Source organism: Staurois parvus, unplaced genomic scaffold (assembly GCF_062004578.1).
Source record: "Staurois parvus isolate SC_StPar_1 unplaced genomic scaffold, SC_StPar_1.0 ptg000209l, whole genome shotgun sequence".
NCBI classification, from domain to species: Eukaryota; Metazoa; Chordata; class Amphibia; order Anura; family Ranidae; genus Staurois; species Staurois parvus.
In genome coordinates, this window is record NW_028318005.1 from 6,835,099 (window position 1) to 6,857,776 (window position 22,678).

The 22,678-nt window shown below is 43.4% G+C and overlaps 1 protein-coding gene and 1 long non-coding RNA gene across 2 annotated transcripts in view; one reads left to right on the plus strand and one right to left on the minus strand.

Moving 5' to 3' along the window:
* Nucleotides 1-1,804: 1,804 nt before the first annotated feature.
* On the minus strand, nt 1,805-5,687 carry LOC149461127 (uncharacterized). Its single transcript, XR_016312939.1, has 2 exons — nt 5,635-5,687; nt 1,805-3,845 (listed from the first exon to the last, which is right to left on the minus strand). It is a non-coding gene; the product is annotated as an uncharacterized LOC149461127 (long non-coding RNA).
* Nucleotides 5,688-5,705: 18 nt separating this feature from the next.
* LOC149461128 (haloacid dehalogenase-like hydrolase domain-containing 5) overlaps nt 5,706-22,678 on the plus strand; it is a 38,793-nt gene continuing 21,820 nt past the window's right edge. The window contains exon 1 of the mRNA XM_089678724.1: nt 5,706-5,945. Within this exon, the coding sequence (XP_089534850.1) occupies nt 5,838-5,945 (108 nt within the window). The 5' untranslated portion in view covers nt 5,706-5,837. The remainder of the gene's footprint in view (nt 5,946-22,678) is intronic.

Sequence of the window (22,678 nt, forward strand, 5' to 3'; positions counted from 1 at the left end):
CTTACTACATTTTTGCAACGAAGCAGCCTTGCCACTACAAAGAAACAGGTGGGGTTTAAAATGACCAATGAAAATGATCCTTACTGTCTGTAATGGATTATTTTTCTGCTTCCCCCTCCTATTAAACAGAAATAAATATATATATATTTATTAGTGTGTGTGTATATGTGTGTGTGTGTGTGTATATATATATATATATATATATATATATATATATATATGTGTGTGTGTATATATTGTATTACAGGTACTTATATAGTGGTATGTGTGTATGTGTGTGTGTGTGTGTATATATATATATATATATATATATATATATATATAAAAACCAGTTAATTTTACAACCCAAATGCAAGAAAGAGGTTTGTGTATATTGTATATATAATAAATTCTATACACACATTCTCACACAGAGTATATATTATTATTATACAGGATTTATATAGAGCCAACTATTTGCGCAGCGCTTTACAAAATGAAGGTAGACATTACAGTTACAATACAATTTGGTACAAGAAGAAACCGGGCCCTGCATATTATTATTATTATACAGTATTTATATAGCGCCAAAGGGTATGCTCAGCGCTGTACAGTAGCAAGGGGGACAGAACATGAGACAAGAGAGTAACAAAACAGTACATGAGGGGTTAGAGGGCCCTGCTCTTTCGAGCTTACAATCTAGGAGGGAGGGGAAGGTGATACAGGAGGAAATGGCTGTGGGGGATGGAGTGGTGGGAGGAGTGGAGGAGGTTGTTAGGTGAGGTTGGGGTAGGCTTCCCTGAAGAGGGTTTTCAGGGTGCGCCTGAAGGTGAGGAGGGTGGGTGACAGTCTGATGGATTGGGGTAGGGAGTTCCAGAGGATGAGGGAAAGTCCTAGAGAAGTCCTGCAATTGGGCGTGGGAGGAGGAGACCAGGGAGCTAGAGAGTAGGAGGTCCTGTGAGGAGCGGAGGGCACGGGTAGGGTAGTATTTGGGTATCAGGTCAGTTATGTAGTTTGGGGCAGCGTTGTGAATGGCTTTGTAGGTCAGGGTTAGCAGTTTGAATTTGATGCGTTGGGCAATCGGGAGCCAGTGAAGGGATTGGCAGAGGGGGGAGGCAGATGTGGAGCGGTTGGTGAGGTGGATGAGTCTAGCTGCGGAGTTTAGGATAGACTGGAGTGGGGATAGCGTTCGTTTGGGTAGGCCAGTGAGAAGGGAATTGCAATAGTCCAGGCGTGAGATGATGAGGGAGTGTACGAGTTGTTTGGTGGTGTCTGGGGTGAGGAATGTGCGTATCTTGGAGATGTTGCGGAGGTGGAGCCTGCAAGATCTAGATAGCAGTTGGATGTGGGGTAGGAAGGAGAGGTGGGTGTCCAGGGTGACACCCAGGACTTTGGCGTGTGGGGTGGGAGAGATGGTGGCGTTGTTAGTAGTGCATCGGTGCATATGTTACAATATAACTATGGAATGGATATGTCTCCTGTGCGGACAGGTTATTTGGTCCCTGAGATTGCCATCTGCAGTCTGCTCACCGACATGCTTTTAGCTACTGTGTATCAGAAAATCTATCTGGAACTAAATGACCAGTATTGGTAAATCCTGCTTTTATTTATGTATGTACATGCCAATGTTTTGTGACTTCTTCACGGATCTTTGTTTTCCTGTGATAATATATATGAATTTGACTGTAAATATTTTTTTAATAGAGCTTCCTTTCTTCCTATGTCACTGGTTCACATCTATAGTCCTGCCCAAAAATATTGGCACCCCGGCATTTATGTCAGATAATGCACCGCTTCACCCAGAAAATTGTTGTAATTACAAATGTTTCGGCATTCTCATGTTTATTTATTTTGCTTGTAGTATTATGACACATAAAGTGGAGAAACAAAAAGCCAAATCTGACACATTCCACGCAAAACCCCAAAAATGGACTGGATAAAATTATTGGCTCCCTCAATTTAATATTTGGTAGCACATCCCTTGGAAAAAATAACTGAAATCAATGACTTCCTGTAACCATCAGTGAGTTTCTTACACATCTCTACTGGAATTTTGGATCACACTTCTTTCACCAACTGCTCCAGGTCTCTCAGATTGGAAGGGTTCCTTTTCCCAACTGCTGTTTTGAGATCTCTCCACAGGTGCTCTATGGGATTGAGATCTGGACTCATTGCTGGTCAGTTCAGTACTCACCAGCACTTTGTAACCATTTCTGGGTGCTTCTTGATATGTGCTTTGGGTCATTGTCCTCCTGTAAGACCCGTGACCTCTGATGGAGGCCTAACCTTCTCACACTGGACCTTACATTGCACCCCAAAATTCTTTGGTAGTCTTCAGGTTTCATAATACCAAGTACACGGTCAAGACATCCAGTGCCTGAAGCAGCAAAGCAACCCCAAAACATCGGTGACCCCCCAACATGTGTGACTGTAGGGACTGGATTCTTGTCTTTAACCACTTGCCTACTGGGCACTTCTACCCCCTTCCTGCCCAGGACAATTTTCAGCTTTTAGGGTTGTCACACTTTAAATCACTATTGCGCGGTCATGCAACACTGTTCCCAAATGACATTTTTATCATTTTTTTCCACACAAATAGAGCTTTCGTTTGGTGGTATTTAATCACCACTGGGTGGATTATTTTTTGTGCTATTAACAAAGAACAAAAAATGTGAAAAATAAGTTTTTCTTTGATTCTAATAATACATTTTGCAAACAGGTAATTTTTCTGATGTGCATTGATGAGGCTGCACTGATAGGCAGCACTGATAGGATGGATTGATGAGGTGGCACTGGTGATGGTGCACCAATATGCAGCAATGATGGACACTGATAGGATGCACTGATGAGGTGGCACTGGTGATGGTGCACCGATATGCAGCAATGGTGGACACTGATAGGATGCACTGATGAGGCGGCACTGGTGATGGTGCACCGATATGCAGCAATGATGGACACTGATAGGATGCACTGATGAGGCGGCACTGGTGATGGTGCACCGATATGCAGCAATGATGGACACTGATAGGATGCACTGATGAGGCGGTACTGATGATGATGCACTGATATGCAGCAATGATGGGCACTGAATGGCAGCACTGATGGATGGCACTGCTGGGCACTGGTGGGAGGCACTGTTGGGTGGCACTGCAGTGCCCTGATGATCAGTGCCGATCTCCTCTGTGACAACATGAGGAAAGTGCTGCCAGTAACCGGAAACTGTATTTACTCTGTGATCTGTTTTGTCATTGGACACAGCTGATCACGTGGTAAAAGGACGCTGTGACTGGCCTTTTACCTCATCACATGATCAACTGTGTCCGTAGGACATCGCTGGGGGGCACGTTCTGGGGGGACGTCATACGATGCCCTCCCAGAACTGGGTGACCGCTCTGTAGCCATCATTCGGCTATAGCGCGGTTACCAAGTGGTTAAAGGCCGCGTTGCTTTTTCTGAACACAGTAGAATGATGGGCTTTACCAAACAGCTGCAATTTTGTTTCGTCTCTGCACAGCACATTCTCCCAAAGGGATTTTGGTTTCTTCAGGTAAATTTTGTCAAACTCCAATCTGGCTTTTTTATGTTTGTGTCAGCAGTGGGGTCCTCCTGGGTCTCCTACCATAGCGTCACTTTCCATTCAGATGGTGACTTGTAGTGCGAGCCGACACAATTGGACCTGTGCCTGAAGGTCAGCTTGGATTTGTCTGGAAATGATCGGGATTCTTTATCCACCATTCAAGCAATCCTTCCTTGTAATCTTTGCTCCATTTTTCTCTTTGGTCCACATCCAGGGAGATTAGCTACAGTGCCTTGAGCTGTAAACTTCTTGACAATGTTGCGCACAGTGGACACAGGAACGTTAAGATCTGTTAATCGATACAGGTTTGTTTAATGACCAATTACAGGAGCACCACAAACTTGGAATGCAATTATTTCTTACAATTTTGAGAAGATGCCAATAATTTTGTCCAGTCCATTTTTGGAGTTTTGTGTAGAACGTGTCAGATTTGGCTTTTTGTTTCTTTCTTTCTCTGGATGGCGGATGGGATCCTGTCATTCATCCACCCCTCCCCCATCCACAGAACATGTCACATTCTGTGGACACAATGCAAGGAACTCTGTCATTAGAGGAGAGGACAGGAAGGGTGCCTAACATGATGTTCTGTAATGTCAGATCCAGGCCTACATCATACAATCAGATTGTATACAGATCCAGGCCCACGTCATACAATACGATTGTATACAGATCCAGGCCCACGTCATACAATACGATTGTATACAGATCCAGGCACACATACAATCAGACTGTATACAGATCCAGGCCCACATCATACAATCAGACTGTATACAGATCCAGGCCTACGTCATACAATCAGATTGTATACAGATAAAGACACACATCATACAATCAGATTGTATACAGATCCAGGCACACACGTTATACAATCAGACTGTATACAGATCCAGGCACCATACAATCAGACTGTATACAGATCCAGGCCCACGTCATACAATCAGACTGTATACAGATCCAGGCCCACGTCATACAATCAGACTGTATACAGATCCAGGCCCACGTCATACAATCAGACTGTATACAGATCCAGGCACCATACAATCAGACTGTATACAGATCCAGGCCCACGTCATACAATCAGACTGTATACAGATCCAGGCCCACGTCATACAATCAGACTGTATACAGATCCAGGCCCACGTCATACAATCAGACTGTATACAGATCCAGGCCCACGTCATACAATCAGACTGTATACAGATCCAGGCCCACGTCATACAATCAGACTGTATACAGATCCAGGCACCATACAATCAGACTGTATACAGATCCAGGCCCACGTCATACAATCAGACTGTATACAGATCCAGGCCTACGTCATACAATCAGATTGTATACAGATAAAGGCACACATCATACAATCAGATTGTATACAGATCCAGGCACACACGTTATACAATCAGACTGTATACAGATCCAGGCACCATACAGTCAGATTGTATATACCGTAGATCCAGGCACACATTAATCAGAATCAGATTATATACAGATCCAGGCACAGACACCATACAATCAGAACGTATACAGTCCAGGCACCATACAATCAGATTGTTTACAGATCCAGGCACACAACATACAATCAGATTGAATACAGACCCAGGCACACATCATACAATCAGATTGTATACAGACACAGGCACACATCACACAATCAGGTTGTATACAGACCTAGGCACATACCATACAATCAAACTGTATACAGTCCAGGCACCATACAATCAGATTGTATACAGATGTGATCCCACTATGCGATACAATCTGCCACCACTGTGTATGTAATGAGTACATTGTCCGTGGTCTCTGTGTGATCGGACTGTATTATTCTGATGCTGTCTGTACAGTGAGGTGTGGATGGTGTGGTCGGTCGGTGGGTATGTGGGGGGATGTAGGATCGGACACATGGAGATGATGAATGGCGGTGTTGTCTGTATAGTGAGGTGTGGTCGGTCGGCGGTTGGGATGTAGGATCGGACACATGGAGAGGATGAATGGCGGAGACATGGGCTGTGATGAGATGATCGGCGGTGATATGAATGACACGTGTGTGGAGGGGGAGGGGTGACACTGGGATCCTGTACCGGGATATACTGGTCAGACTGCTGTTATTGTCTTCACCGGAAGCCCCTAGTCTGGGGGCTGGGAGAGGGCGGGACCTGGTTATCGCCGCTGATTGGCTGTGTGCCCAGCTGCCGGTCTGTGAGTGGCCGGATCTCTCCGCACAGCTGGGATATATCTCGGGAGCCGAGTGCCGACCCGGGGAAAGGAGATACGGAGGAGAAGGATGAGGGGGCTGGGGCCGCTGTGTCGGGGTCTCCGGTTCTCGGGGACACGAAGGACGGTGAGGAGAGATCCCCGGGGCGGGATGTGTGCGACCTCCGAGGAGAGCCAGGTAATCCCCCCCTTGGGTCTGAGTGTGGGGGAGGGGGGTAGGAATCACAGGGGCCCCTGGTAAGGGCAGGCCTCCAATAATGACCGGTCCTATCATGTATGGGAGGATTGGTTTCTTCAATCATTTACTTCACCCGGAACTGAAGGCAGAACTTTTTTTTTTCTCATTGTGGACAGACTTAGGCTGGCCATACACTACAATTGTCTGTCCAATTTCCTTTGGATTTACCTTCAACTATGTAGCGGGAGGGCAAGCCTCATTGGATACAGCTGAAGGTGTTTGGGTATAACTTCGTATTATGTGTTTTGGGAAATCTAAAGCAAAAATCTCAAGAAAATTGTCTAGTGTATGGCCAGCCTCAAGGTGACCATACACATATAGATCTTCGTTTGATTTTCCAATTGGTGGGGTCAGATCAATGTTTGTTTTTGACAGCAGTGATGTGGAAATTCAAAGGGGCAGGAAGGAAAACCTCTCGATCAAACGAATGTTCGGCTAGTGTATGTGGTTATTGTTTAGAAATATTCATTTCAAAAATTGAATGCTAAAAGCAAAAGACCATTTTCGAATGACATTCGTATGACTTTTCTTATGAATATTCTTGGTCGAAAATCTACATGTGTGTGGCCAGCTTAAGGTGGGTTGGACCCCCCCCCCCCCATCAGGTTTATATCGCCATCTGTGTCCCATTGTGAGATTTCCCATCACTTCCTGTCCCTCAGACACAACCGGAAGTGAGAGGAAGTCCCTTCAAAGTCAAGGAATCCAAAAGCTTGACAACCCAAACTTTGGAATTTCAGTGATGACTGTAAATAGGTTGAATCTCCCTAATGGGGACACAGACAGCAATACAAACCTGACGGGGGTTCTCCTTCCTCTCCACTCCATCCACAACAGAAAGATTTGTCTTTAGCTTTACTTTGAAGCGGAATGACCATGAGAGTAGATTGTGTGTTGGATCTGTAGAACAAAAACAGCCGCTCTTTGTACATCTGATTAGGAGGGACTGGTCTCCATAATCACCCCTACAGATCGGGAGGGAGATCTCCTCCGCCGGTCCCCGTGTGGGCGCTCCGCACCCGGAGGGAGATCTCCTCCGCCGGTCCCCGTGTGGGCGCTCCGCACCCGGAGGGAGATCTCCTCCGCCGGTCCCCGTGTGGGTGTTCTGTACCCAGAGGAGTCCTCAAGCGCCCCCCCCCCCCAATCACAACACACTGGATTTGTAGCTGTTTAGTGAGCAGCATTACTCTTTCCTTTTGGGATAGCGGCTCGTATGTCAGGACATGACTGTATGTGTGGAGATAGGGGCTTAGGTGTCGGGACGTGAATTTTATATATAACCCCCATCGCCTCGTATAAATTCATGTCCTGATTTATGTCAACATTTGTTAAGCAGAGGCCCTGGAGAATAAAATGTTGGTTGTTGCAAATTTTCATGTAGTGCCGTATTTGCGCAGATGTCTTTCAGGCCAGGGGCGGACTGACAACTCATGGGGCCCCCGGGCAATAGGGGATCATGGGGCCCCTGTGTCCTTGCCCAAACTCAGAAAAGCCTATGAAAAAGGTACCAGGGGCATCTCATGGGGCCCCCCTACTGACCCCGGGCCCTCGGGCAGTGCCCGAGTTTCTAAATGGTCAGTCTGCCCATTTCAGGCACAAACTTTCAGAACAAAAAAACCTCATGAATTTTAGTGGACGTAAACACAATATAATATTCCACTAAAGTATAAAATGTTACACAGAATAAATACACCAAAACATCATGCTTTAATATTGCACACAGCTGTGGAATGACGACAAACTGCAGTACATTCAGTTATCCTTAGGCGACGGTTTAAAAGCCTTTCCAGGTTATCAGTTACAGAGGAGGTCTGGTGCTCGGATTATTGCAGTTACAGAGGAGGTCTGGTGCTCGGATTATTGCAGTTACAGAGGAGGTCTGGTGCTCGGATTATTGCAGTTACAGAGGAGGTCTGGTGCTCGGATTATTGCAGTTACAGAGGAGGTCTGGTGCTCGGATTATTGCTCTCACGCTGACATTTGTGGCGATACCCCACGTGTGTCGCAAACGCTGTTTTCATGTGCATGTTGGCATTTCTGTGTGGACACGAGGGGACGGGTGCGTTACTTTTTTTTTTTTTTTTTTTTATTATTTTATTCAAACTTGTTCTTTTACACGATACCTCTTCTTCTTCCTCCTTCTTCCTTTTTTTTTTTTCTTTTTTTTATCAACTTTGCTTTCACAAGGGATGAACCACATCCCTTGTGATATCATGGGCCATGACAGGTAATCTTTATGGAAAGATCCGTTTGATTGGATGCTTTACAAGTCAGTAACAGCTTGTAAATAAACACCGAAACCGGGAGTGACAAAATCCTCATTGCTTCAGGTTTCTGATGTCATGGAGGGGGATGAATGTTACTCTTTCTAGTGCACCTGATGCAGATGGTTGCATCGGCCCCAGGCTTTCCAGTGATAAAGGAAGGGCGGGGTGACCCCCTCCACTGCCCATAAAAGTCATTGAGTGGCTGTGTATTCGCTCAGGTCGCTTTTACAGGAGAGAATCGCCTGCTGAAAAGAATGATACTGGGATCATGATTGTAGCTGCAGCCGTGTTTCCGGTAAAAGCACCTCAATACGAGGCGTGTATGTGATGGTTCCTGATAAATGGATGCTAACCACAAGCGTGCCGTCGTATACGTTTTTATTTTATTTTTTTTTGTGACTGTCGGGTGGGGGAGACACTTGCTTTTATGGAAATACAACTGTGTGCAGCATTGCAGGATATGTCCGTCTGTACTGCTGGCTGGACTGGATGCACTCCATCCTTCATTCTGCAGACCTAGTTTGCAGGGAGAGCTCTATAAATAGGATGCTTGGTCTGAAAAATTCCCATCCTCTGCTACGAGCAGGGGTCTGGTAATGGCTGCTGACAGCAGAGAGCAGTTATATGGTATGCTAGGGGTCACTGACTAAGGCAGGCTGATGGCAATGTGATTTTTCTTTCTTGCAACCACGAGTTGCAGGAAAGAAAATCGCTTGATTCACCCATCAGCGCAATCGGTGTTGAAGGATAAATGCCTCCCGCACTGCTCTTGTGTTGCCCAGGAGCTTTCCTAGCAGGCAGAATACAATGATGTATGCTAGCGGCCAGGGGCGGACTGACAACTCATGGGGCCCCTGTGTCCTTGCCCAAACTCAAAAAAGCCTATGAAAAAGGCACCAGGGGCATCTCATGGGGGCCCCTACTGACCCCTGGCCCTCCGGCAGTGCCCGAGTTTCCAAATGGTCAGTCCGCCCCTGCTAGCGGCTATAGCTGTGGGCAGTAATCACATGTTCAAAATCCAACAGGCTGGTTGTACCCAAGTCGATCAATGGATCGACTTTGGTGCAGTCAGCCTGCCCATAGATGGTCCTGCTGAACCGGCTGAGATTAGATCCACCTATGGCTGGCTTAAAGGTATCCATAGACATTAGGATCAATGTATGATCTACAGTATGGCAGCTCCCTGCAGGCGCTACAGATGATGGCAGTTGGACATATTAGAAAACCTTGTCTGACTGAGGACCCCCCGCTCCTTCCAATAAAGCAGCTATGAAGGTGACTGAAGTGCACCTCCCCCACACTGCACCATTGAACTAATCCACCAAATTTCCACATGTATGGGGAGGGTTGCACTGTTTGCATCAATGCCCCAGGGCAATCCAATTTTTAATTCGGTGGGGTCAATTTGATTTATGTATTTTGATTGCAATGATGAGAAAATTGGAAGGCGCAGGACTGAAAATGTTTCTTGGACAGATCTCTACAGTGAATGTGATTTTTTTTTTTTTTTTTTTTTTTTTTCCCCATTCAGGAAGTCCATTCACTCCAAAATCAAATGTTAAAAGCAAATGACCCAGAAACTTTGAATGGATGTCACTAGCAGTTGGGGGGGGTTGTAAAAGTCCTCCTGCACACTGGGTGTTTTTTTTTTTTTTTTAAACCGCCAGCTTCTTACATCTGTAGCAGAGCGATGTCCTGCTGCACAATAAACGCCACTGTTGCATTTCTTCTCTTTGATGTGGGCTGTGTCTGCACAGTAAGACCTTTATAGATATGTATGGGGTTGTACTGTCATCAGCTGTGGCTTCCTGGTACAGCCCCCAAAATGTTTTTTATTCATTCATAATATATTGTAAACTAAAAAAAAAAAATCTTTCCTGCCTGCAGCGCTTATGTTCCAGAATTGTGGTGGTGGACTATTTGGCTCATACGGGCAGATTGTTGAGATGGAGGCCCCTGTGCGGTTTGGCACCATGGGTTCATTGGTATGCCACTGATAGGCAGTCCTCTGCTCATTGTCTGTGGTCAGGAGGAAGCAGCAGATAGGTTTGTTGTTTTAGCAAGTTCTAAGTAAATAACTGTACAATCCGCATGTTGTAACAACGCACCGCAAATATTATTAAGATAAGAATGTAAAGTCTGCTGGTTAATGATCAGCCTCATGCTGCATTTTGGCAGTTGATTGCTCTCCCATCATTGATCAGGGGAAGGTATCTATGCTATATGGGGTTATAATAGAATTCAGCCCTCTTCCCTAGGTTCACACTTGAATGTGTTTTGCAGAAACTCAGTACAGTCCATTTAACATGATTTCCTATGGGACATGGTCATATCTCCACATTTTCACCTGATGCACTTTTTGGAAAGGGTCAGGGACTTTTTTGAACGCCAAAAGTTCCTTTTTGGTTCTGTAGACTTCAATGGAAATGCTTCAGAAAAGCATGTAGTTCCTTTTTTTTCTGCTGCGTTTTTGCATTTTAAATCTGCCTAGCAACAAGAAAAATAAAAAAAAAAAGAAAATAAAACGCAGGTGCAAAAATGAAACTCAATGCTCAAACGCAACCTGCATAGGTGTGAACCTAGCCTTTGTTAGGCTTTATTGAGATTGGTATTATTTAATACTGTACAGATCATAAGGTAATGTTTACCTGTGCTGCACAGGGGCACTAGTAACATTTTTTGTTTTGGGCAGATTAGATTGTAGGAAAGGTTAATTAAAACATTTGATCCTTTTTTTTTTTTATTTTTTTTAAATCTTTTATTTGGTCAAACTGTCTTTCCCGTTACAAAAAAACAGCAAAATATAATTTACATCCAAAATTCAAACATTCACATACGTTTTGCAATCCAACCTCCCCACTAACCCCATCTCGCCCAAACCCCCTTACAATTTACACCGGGTTCATATAGCTCTTCCCTTCTCTTTCCAACTTTCCATTCTATACCTGTGCTCTTTCACCTCAATCCTTCTTTCACTATTCTTTCTGTCCTTCTAACCTTTCTTTTTGCTTCTCTTATTCCTGCTACCATCTTACAAAGCATTCCTTTTATTCTGCCTCAAGTCAGATCCCTGGGCCTCCCACTGCTTCCATAATTTTTTCAGATGCCTTGAAATCGGACCATCTTCCCTATTCCTTTCTAAATGTACCCATATTACCTTCATCTATATGGTATACCTCCTCCATCTTATTTATATATTCAGCCTTGTCTAACCAGTCCCTCATTATTGGAGGCTCCTGTACCTGCCAAATCTTAGGAATAAGCCCCTTAGCTGCACTAATTAGATGGTATAATAAACTGTTTCTATACTGCTTCACTGTTTCTTCTGTCCTATAAAACACACCCACAGATCCTTCTGTATAGTTCTTCCCAATATCTCTTGTATAAACGGAATTACATCTTGCCAAAACCCCTGTATTTTTGGACATTCCCACCAAATATTTGCCATTGTTCCCTTGGATCCACATTTCCCCTCCAACATAATAGTGAAACTTCTACCCCCCCCCCCCCCCCAATTAGATATAGTTACTGGCTGAAAAAAGACAAAAGTCCATCCAGTTCAACCATAGAAAAAAAAGTTATAATCCTATACGCACAGTAAGGGGCGGACTGACCATTTGGAAACTCGGACACTGCCCGGGGTCAGTAGGGGGCCCCATGAGATGCCCCTGGTACCTTTTTCATAGGCTTTTTTGAGTTTGGGCAAGGACACAGGGGCCCCATGATCCCCTATTGCCCGGGGGCCCCATCAGTTGTCAGTCCGCCCCTGCGCACAGTTGATCCAGAGGAAGGCAAAAAAAACCCCAGTAAAGCATGAACCAATTTGCTCCTGCAGGGGAAAAAAAGTCCTTCCTAATCCCCCGAGAGGCAATCGGATATTCGCTGGATCAACTTTACCTATAAATGTTAGTAACCAGTTATATTCTGTGTATCCAAGAAAGAATCCAGGACTTTTTTAAAGCAATCCACTGAGCTGGCCAGAACCAACTCTTGAGGGAGTCTCTCTTGACAAGAATCTTATATATCCCAAAAGTAATGTTTTGGCACAAATCTAGAATCTAGAACCCAACATCTTTTCAAACAGGAGCATGTCCTCCACCATCCTCAGTTGTTCAGACAACTTCGCAACAAAGTGTCTTCATTTATAATATCTCAATTTTTATTTTTTTTTACTCTTTAAGTCTTAAAAGTGCCCAACTTCCCTTCAACTACTATATCCCCCAAATGTGAATCTACATCTTTAACCCATTTCCCCGAAATGTTGTCCTTCCCCTGGCGGGAAACACTCCGTACCCACCAGGGGAATCAACAGTGAATTGTACTTCCAATCCATTTGGTTGTGCATTCTTCCCCATACTCTTAATACCTCCAGTGCAAATGTACTACTAGTCTCATCTATACTGCGATACATTCTTGGTATCCAAATAATCCTCTCTAATCGTGTATTACGTAATATACTTCCTATTTTAATCCAACACTTCCCCTGTGAATATACAGTCATGGCCGAAATTGTTGGCACCCTTGATATTTCTCCAGGAAATCATGTATTTCTCACGAAACGTATTGCATTAACACATGTTTTGCTATACACATGTTTATTCCCTTTGTGTGTATTGGGACAAAACAAAAAAAGGGAGGAAAGAAAGCAAATTCGACATAATGTCACACAAACCTCCAAAAATGGGCTGGACAAAAGTATTGGCACCCTTTCACAACTGCGGATAAATAAGAATGTTACAAGCATGTGATGCTCCTGTAAACTCACCTGGGGCAAGTAACAGGTGTGGGCAATATAGAAATCACACCTGAAAGCAGATAAAAAGGAGAGACGTTCACTTAACCTTTGCATTGTGTGTCTGTCTGTGCCACACTAAGCATGGACAACAGAAAGAGGAGACGAGAACTGTCTGAGGACCTGAGAACCAAAATTGTGGCAAAATATCAACAATCTCAAGGTTACAAGTCCATCTCCAGAGAACTAGATTTGCCTTTGTCCACAGTGCGCAACATTATCAAGAAGTTTGCAACCCATGGCACTGTAGCTAATCTCCCTGGTCGTGGACGGATGAGGAAAATTGATGAAAGATTGCAACGCAGAATAGTCCGGATGGTGGATAAGCAGCCCCAAACATGTTCCAAAGACATTCAAGCTGTCCTGCAGGCTCAGGGAGCATCAGTGTCAGCGCGAACTATCCGTCGACATTTAAATGAAATGAAACGCTATGGCAGGAGACCCAGGAGGACCCCACTGCTGACACAGAGACATAAAAAAGCAAGACTACAGTTTGCCAAAATGTACTTGAGTAAGCCAAAAGCCTTCTGGGAAAACGTCTTGTGGACAGATGAGACCAAGATAGAGCTTTTCGGTAAAGCACATCATTCTACTGTTTACCGAAAACGGAATGAGGCCTACAAAGAACAAAACACAGTACCTACGGTAAAATATGGTGGAGGTTCAATGATGTTTTGGGGTTGTTTTGCTGCCTCTGGCACTGGGTGCCTTGACTGTGTGCAAGGCATCATGAAATCTGAGGATTACCAAAGGATTTTGGGTCGCACTGTAGGGCCCAGTGTCAGAAAGCTGGGTTTGCGTCCAAGATCCTGGGTCTTCCAGCAGGACAATGACCCCAAACATACGTCAAAAAGCACTCAGAAATGGATGGCAAAGAAGCGCTGGAGAGTTCTGAAGTGGCCAGCAATGAGCCCAGATCTAAATCCCATTGAACACCTGTGGAGAGATCTTAAAATTGCTGTTGGGAAAAGGTGTCCTTCCAATAAGAGAGACCTGGAGCTGTTTGCAAAGGAAGAGTGGTCCAAAATTCCGGGTGAGAGGTGTCAGAAGCTTATTGATGGTTATAGGAAGCGACTGATTTCAGTTATGTTTTCCAAAGGGTGTGCAACCAAATATTAAGTTAAGGGTGCCAATACTTTTGTCCAGCCCATTTTTGGGGTTTTGTGTGACATTATGTCATATTTGCTTTTCTGCCTCTGTTTTATATTTGTTCCAATACATACAAAGGGAATAAACATGTGTATAGCAAAACATGTGTTAATGCAATACCTTTTTTGTGTGAAATACTTGATTTTCAGGAAAAATATCAAGGGTGCCAACAATTTCGGCCATGACTGTATGTCCAATCTACAATTTGTGACAATATCACTGCAGAGTAACACATTTAATCTAAGAAAATACAGTGCAATTACTGGATACGTCAAAAGAAAGGGGGGGAAAAACTGCTTTTTCTTCTGTTGAGAAAAACCATTCTTGCATGTATTAGTGTTAACAGAGCGTGTATTAAAGCCCATCTGACATTGCTAATAATAGATGGTACGGTGGAGAATGTTACTTACAATCTGCAGACCGTCCAATATGAACATCTCATCCCGCAGTGGCTGATTGCAGCAAACACTGTAACACATGGAGGGAAAAAAAAGCCTCATTTAGGAATCGTTTGCATAAGCATTGCCCTCTGAAGAGCAGTCCACTATGGATTGCATTTCAGAGGGCGTTTGATAGGTGGTGAGGAGGTGATATGTCTCCTTCTTATTGCTTGTTTTAACCCCTAAAATCTCACACCACAAATCTGGAACCCTGTGCATTCAGTTGAATGGTTTGTATTCTGGGCATTTGTCCCATGGTACATACTGTCCTAAACATTAGTGCCGCTTGGTGTTCTGTCCAATTATAGCCTCGCAGCATGCCATCAGTGGGGCTGGATGATGCATCTGTGCCTTCTGCCTGCACCTAACACCAGTCTCATTCACTGGGGCTGAACTCTATGTACACGGGACCTTGAACACACATTGACTTGTGTACTGTTCTCAGCTTTGCCTTTTTTTTTTTTTTTTTTTTTTTTTTATTTAAATCGACCATGCCTTACATTAATGGTGGCAGGAAGGAAAACATTTAACATGTTGGTGACGAAAAAAGAAATCGAAATGGTGGCAGTACATAACGTCATAAAAACAGAAAAGACATTTCCTATAAATTTGCAGTGCATTAAAAACACACAAGTATGAACGTACCCTTAAAGTAATTACGGGGTCATTTGAAGACACCAGGGAACATGTTTCCTCTGTGTACATCAGTAGAAAAGAATCCGGTGAGTAGGTTGCCAGGTCAAATTTACTATCCATGTATGCAGGAACGTAAATCTTTTCCCATCTATTTATAAAATGTTCTATTTATATATAGGCTGGATTGGGACCTCTGCTGTCATTATTTTAGCCTGAAGCAAAGTCCCAGAGATTGCTTGGAAGGGTGACTCTTTGCGTGATGAATTTGACCTTGGGGTCACGGTCTTGTTTACTTGCTGCCAAAAACATTTCTGTTTATAGAATGAAATGGTTACCAGGTGGAAATATTGCCAGAAGACATATTGGGGTTTATTTACTAAAGCTGGAGAGTCCAAAATCAGACTCCCTTCTGCATAGAGACCAATCAGCTTCCAGGTTTCATTGCCAAAGCTTCATTGAACAAGCTGAGGTTAGAAGCTGATTGGTTTCTATGCAGAAGGGAGTCTGATTTTGGACTTCCAGCTTTAGTAAATAAACCCCATTAACTCTGGTCATTCTATTATTATTAATGATAATATTTATCTTGCAAAATAAGTACCTGCCTATTTAGGGCCAATTACACCAGTGCGTTGATCTGCGTTTATAGTGCATCTGATCAACGGAAGGACATCTGAAACACAATTTTCCCATGTGTCCTATTCGCACCATAACGCTGCCCATGTATGTCAACGGACATCAAAATGTATATCTACAGATGTCAGTTCGCATTAACACGCAACTAAAATGGTTGGGAATGTACATGCATTTTCTATACATTTTAGCACAAGTCAGTGTGGATTGGCCTTTTAACAAAAGTTACCTTGTGCGTTTACTTGAAGATTTTAGACGTTTGTGTAGATGGCAATTTATGAAGTAATTGTAATACAGGTAAACACTGTTTGGGAACTGGAGCTCCATAAAACTAAAGTGGGTGAGCTGTGGGAAAAGCTTCATTTGAATTGTATCAATGCACTGTAAAAGGTAGTAAATAGTAAGCGAGCGCTATCCAAGGTTCAGATAAGCTGCTAGAACACCAAAAAAGCAACCAAGAACAGACCTTCCAATCAATAAATATCAATAAATAAAGGTGCAGCGCTAGATATGTATAAAATTAGACACAATGGAATAAAAACATAAAACATAGAGTGTATGGTAGCAATATAATCAAATGCAAAATAGTGCAATATTGTCAATCACACTGGTGAAATGAAGTGGATAAATGTCCCAAATAGCTGAAAAATTGCCCACGTGGGGATCCAGTAGATCCTAATAGAGTGCGTGGGAATGAGGGTCCAGTGTGTCACACAGTGGATATAATATAAAGAATGCGCACTCACCAGAAGTGCGTCAAACATGCGCATATGAGATTTTCCTGTCTCATCAGGTATTTGTCATCTACTGCCAGAACGGGGTCAGGGTCATACACCATCCAATCTCCTCTAAGATAGGTACTTCAAAAGCCTTATCGCATGTCAGTCAAGGGTCCCTTTAAGCAGGTTCTGCAAGTGGGGACTCAGAAAATTACGCCCCAGGCCATAGGAGGTCTGTACAGACATGAAGCTGTGTGTGATCCGACTTGGATTTTCCACTCCTAAGGTGTTCTGATGTTCTGATATCCTTCGTCTTTAAAAGTGAAGCACTGGCTCCCAGTCCCACAATGATCCAGTCCAGGATGCGCAGCTCCTTCAATCCGGCCGCTCCCTCACTCGACGTCCGCGCTGCCGCTCGGCAGATATTGATATTTATTGATATTGAATTGTATCAATGATTTCTCTGACTTTGTTTTAAGCCATGCATAGATGACGCAATTTATTTTCCTGTAACCATGGGTTGCAGGAAAGAAAATCGCTTGATTTGCCCATCAACACATTGTTGAAGGGGGAATCCTACCTGCGGAGCCGTTGTGTTCTCCCCGTTGGGGCGTTGGGAGCCATCCCTACCGGGGGGGCAAAGTGATTATTGCTAGCTGCTATAGGCGCTGGCAATAATCGCATGTAAATATCCGACATGGTGGTTGTAGCCAAGTCAATTCATGAATCAACTTTGGTACAATCGGCCTTCCCATAGATGGTTCGAATCTCTGCCAATCCTTGCTGATCCGATTTGAGATTTGACGATCTATGGCCGGCTTTAAACTTGGGCTAGCAAATGGTATTGGTACTTTAATGTTGATGCTTGCCGTAGTAGGACGCAGCTCTTCAATGTGCAGGCTAGTGCATTGTTGGAGGTGATGGGGAGCTGAGTGATGCGTGTTTCAGACTTCAAAATGGTCATCAGTGGAGGAACCGTAAAATGCACGCCATCACATTTAATGTGCATAAAAATGAATGCAAATACGCCTTGCTGTATATGCATTTTGATGTGTGGTGTGAAAGGACTGTAGGCTATGTGCTCTCTATCCAGAATGGTAAAACAGCATTTTTTCTGTGTAGGATAGTGCAGTGTGTGCTCCAGCCGCGAGCAGTGCGGATCTATGTAGGTGACTGAAATGAACGAATGACCAAATACGTAAATCTGTTTGTGTGAGATGATTACCTCTGAGTGTAATGAAGGTAGGACATGTTGGGAGTGAATTAGTGAACAAAACAATATATTGGCTGTCGTGTTCTCTTACAAGCTGCCAAATATTCATACACATAAATGGCAGAGTGTACCTGCCTGACGGGAACCAGTTATAATCTGGATTCTTGTGGATCTCAGCGGGCTGCAGCTGGCTGATCTGACCATGTAGTTCATTATATTTGTTGAGCCAATCTTAAAGTATACATTCACCTTTTTAATAAATTAACATTTTTGTAGAAAGAAAAGTGCATTTTTTTTTTTTTTTTAAATTTTAATTTTTTTTTTCCAGCTGGAGCCTGGAAAGCATTGCACCTGTGATCAGTGGATCAGGAGTGCAATGGTCAGGCTTCTGCATACAAGCCCTGCAGCTTTCAGCCAGTACCTTCATATGGGCTGTTGGTTACAAAGCTGCAGGGCTTGTGAATGAACTACAAAGGCGGTCATCAGCGACCCCCCGAGTTACAAGCCATCAGCACGGTGGCTGATGGAAGTTGCAGTTTATGCATTCACAGGAAACTGACTGACATGGGCAGAGTCCTGCATGGCCACAGTGTTTTTGAATTGACAGGTGCCACGAGAGGATCCCCTGCCTGTTGTCACACTAGAGCGGTGATCAACCTAATACAGGTGGAACATGTAAAAGTTCAAAAACTTGCCTTGTACGGCCTCTTTCACACAGGCATTCCGCATGTCTGTTATTCATCTGTCCATTTATGGATGAAAAACGGACACCCATGTATTTCTATGGACTAGCGGATGTAAACTGATGGTCATCCATTAATGTCTGTATCTGTTAACATCTGTTTTTTTTTCGAACGGAAGAAACCCCTATTTTTCTTCCGTTTTAAACATGGAAAGGATGTAAGTGGACAAAAAGCTGATGAGAGAAAAAAACGGATGGAAAACTGATCTGTTTTTTTTTTTTTCTTCTTTGAAAAAACATGACTGAACTGATGAAAAGAATGGAACACCCGTGTGAAAGGACCCTAAATCTGTTGTTTTGGCAATTGTTCTGCAGGTTTGCTGATGGCTCTGTATTTAGAGAACAATTTTGCATTAAAATTCTTTAGTTAACATGAACAGTAAATCTTTGGGGAAAATTACTTTCAGACCCCTTTTCACGGAGGCATTCCGTCTGTTTTCGCAAATGAAAAGCTGACAATATATTCCAGTAGGCGGGTAGATGTATACTGATGATTAATAGGATAGGTTTGCATCCTTTTCTGCTTTTACCAGTTTCCATCAGTACACCTCACCTATGCTGCAAAATGTTTGTTAATAAGAGTTGTGTAAATACCTGTGTTCCCCAGCTTGGGTGTAGTCACATAATCCAGAAACAGCTCCTCTGTGTCTGCAAGAAGCGCTGCAGGGGATGTAAAGAGTACTGATAATGGAGGGCGCAGTGGAAGCTTTCAGGTGACCTCACGGAATTCAGCCCCGTTGCTGAGCACTCTGAGACAGGGGAGCCACTACTTCCGGATCATGTAACCAAACCAAAGCTGATTTAAAAAAAAAAAAAAAAAAAAAAATATATATATATATATTAAAGGAACACTTTAATCAGAGTATAGCATAAAGTCAGTTGAACTCCTAGGCAGTTTAGTAGAGGGGGTTGTTAGTTTCATTAAAACCAAAGCAGCTAAAAACTGATTAACAGGTGCACTAGATGGGCAACAGTGAGACTGCCCCCAAAACAAAAATGGTTTTACAGGTGGAGGCCACTGAAATTTTTTTTCCCTTACTTGTCTCTTCTGACTGTTTTTCACTAGTTCTGTATTTGGCTATGGTCTATGTCACTACTGGTAGCATGAGGCGATACCAGGACCTTACATGCAGGCCAATCAATACGTGCCATTTCCAGGAGGTTTGCTGTGTCTCACAGCACAGTCTCAAGAGCATGGAGGAGATTCCAGGAGACAGACTGTTACTCTAGGAGAGCTGGACAGGGCCGTAGAAGGTCCTTAACCCATCAGCAGGACCGGTATCTGCTCCTTTGTGGATGGAGGAACAGGATGAGCACTGCTAGAGCCCTACAAAATGACCTCCAGCAGGCCACTGGTGTGAATATCTTTGATCAAACAGACAGACTTCATGAGGGTGGTCTGAGGGCCCAACGTCCTCTAGTGGGCCCTGTGCTCACTGCCCGACACCTTTAGAGCTTGACTGGCATTTGCCAATGAACACCAGAATTGGCACCCTGATTGCCATTAGGTATCAGGATGAAATAATTGGACCCATTGTCAGACCCTACGCTGGTGCAGTGGATCCTGGGTTCCTCTTGGTGCACGGCAATGCCCAGCCTCCTGTGGCGAGAGTATGCAGGCAGTTCCTGGAGGATGAAGGAATTGATACCATTGAATGGGCCCCCATGCTTATCTAACCTAAATCAAATAGAACACCTCTGGGATATTATGTTTCGGTCCATTAGATGTCGCCAGGTTGCACCTCAGACTGTCCAGAAGCTCAGTGATGTCCTGGTCCAAATCTGGGAGGAAATACCCCAGGACACCATCTCTTGTCACATTAGGAGCATGCCCCGACGTTGTCAGGCATGCATACAAGCACATGGGGGCCATACAAACTACTGAGTACCATTTCCAGTTGCTGCAATGAAATTTCAGCAAAATAGCCTAGCCTGCTGCATCATTTTTTCACTTTGGTTTTTGGGGTGTCTTTGAATTCAGTCCTCTGTAGGTTGATCATTTTTCATTTCCATCAAACGATGGGGCATCCTTACATTCCTAACACATGACCCAATCCATATCAGTATACAGTTGCAAGAAAAAGTATGTGAACCCCTTGGGATTACGTGGAGTTTTGCATGAATTGGGCATAAAATGTGCTCTGAACGTCATCTAAGTCACAACAATAGAAGAACACAGTCTGCTGAACATAATACTACACAAACATTAGATGTTGCCATGGTTTAATTGCACATAACATGTAAACATTCACAGTGCAGGGAGGAAAACAATGGCTGCAACAGCACAGAATACGCCTTCTGGAGTGGCCCAGTCAGAGTCCTGACCTCAACCTGATTGAAATGCTGTGGCATGACCTTAAGAGAGCGATTCACACCAGACATCCCAAGAATATTGCTACACTGAAACAGTTTTGTGAGGAGGAGTGGTCCAAAATTACTCCAGATCGTTGTGCAGGTCTGATCTGCAACTACAGGAAACATTTGGTTGAGGTTATTGCTGCCAAAGGAGGGTCAACCAGTTATTAAGTCCAAAGGTTCACATACCTTTTCCTCCCTGCACTGTGAGTGTTTACATGTTATGTGCAATTAAACCATGGCAACATCTAATGTTTGTGTAGTATTATGTTCAGCAGACTGTGTTCTTCTATTGTTGTGACTTAGATGACGTTCAGAGCACATTTAATGCCCAATTCATGCAAAACTCCACATAATCCCAAGGGGTTCACATACTTTTTCTTGCAACTGTAGATATCCAGCATGATGATATTCCCCATTGAGATCGGATGTGTTTTCAAAGTGTTACTTTAAATTTTTTTTTTTTTTAGCAGTGTAGTTTGTAGCATAGGTAGAAGAAAGGGGAGGCTACATTTCCAAGTGGACTTCTATTCACCTACACGGCCATTTAAAAAAAAAATGTTTTAAAAAAAAAAAAAAGGGGCAATCTTATGTAGACTGATTTTGTTTTGTATCCATATTCTGTACCTTTTTCGGGATGGTGTGTTATGGAGCATGTTATATGTTGAGACCTTTTACAGACCTATGGTGGTTCATTTTTATAAAATGTACCTGTTTTTATTATTTTTTTCTGTGCATTCATGTACTTGGCTGCTAATAAACTAAAATCCGCATATGAAAACTGAAAATAATGTAAAGCTTTTTTTTTTGTATTTTGTGTGGGTTTTTTTTTTGTCCTGCACACAGCTGACTTCCTGTTGGTAATCTCATTGACAGACTGCACACTCCCTCTATCCCCACCTAGAAATACTCTGGTGTCAAACAATAGTTTGAGTAAAGCTAAACATACAATGGTAAAGAGAGTTAATAATCTTTTGCTACTTGTAGTTTTGGAGCTTTCCTGGTAATTAAATGTTAACAGCTTACTGCGTATTTGATAGGGATTTTTTTTTTTTTACGGGAGGCAGCCTTTCTTTTAATGCCACATAAAGGATTAGCTACTTAAAACATAAATTGGATCATGTAAATTATACATTGTTGGTGTCTTTTTAGACCTCAGCAAAAAAATGTTTATCAGGTGTTAAATGTGGGATTCCTAATTCAAAGACATTTTGGGGTTTATTTACTAAAGCTGGAGAGTGCAAAATCAGACTCACTTCTGCATAGAAACCAATCAGCTTCTAACCGCAGCTTTGGCAATGAAACCTGGAAGCTGATTGGTTTCTATGCAGAAGGGAGTCTGATTTTGGACTCTCCAGCTTTAGTAAATAAACCCCTTTGGGTTTGGAAGATTGGGAACTGGTGAAATCGATTACTGCCACTTCCTCCCAGTTATCAGATGGGGCAAATTACTGATACCATTGTCCTACTTCTAACTCCCCTCCTAAGCTGGCTATACACAGGCAGTTCTTTTGTTTACCCAGTAAGCTGAATGGAAAACCAAGATTCCTCCATCCACACGAAGTAACATATGTGAAATGCTGGTGTATGGATTTTGGACAGGTTAGAACTCTTCCCTAACTGCTTTTTGTTTTCCTTGAAAAAGTCCAGGGGTGGACTGTCTCCATGTCTCTCCCTCACCGTGCTCCAATTCAGTGGCAGTCATGTAATTAGAGTATTCTGTTTAAAGA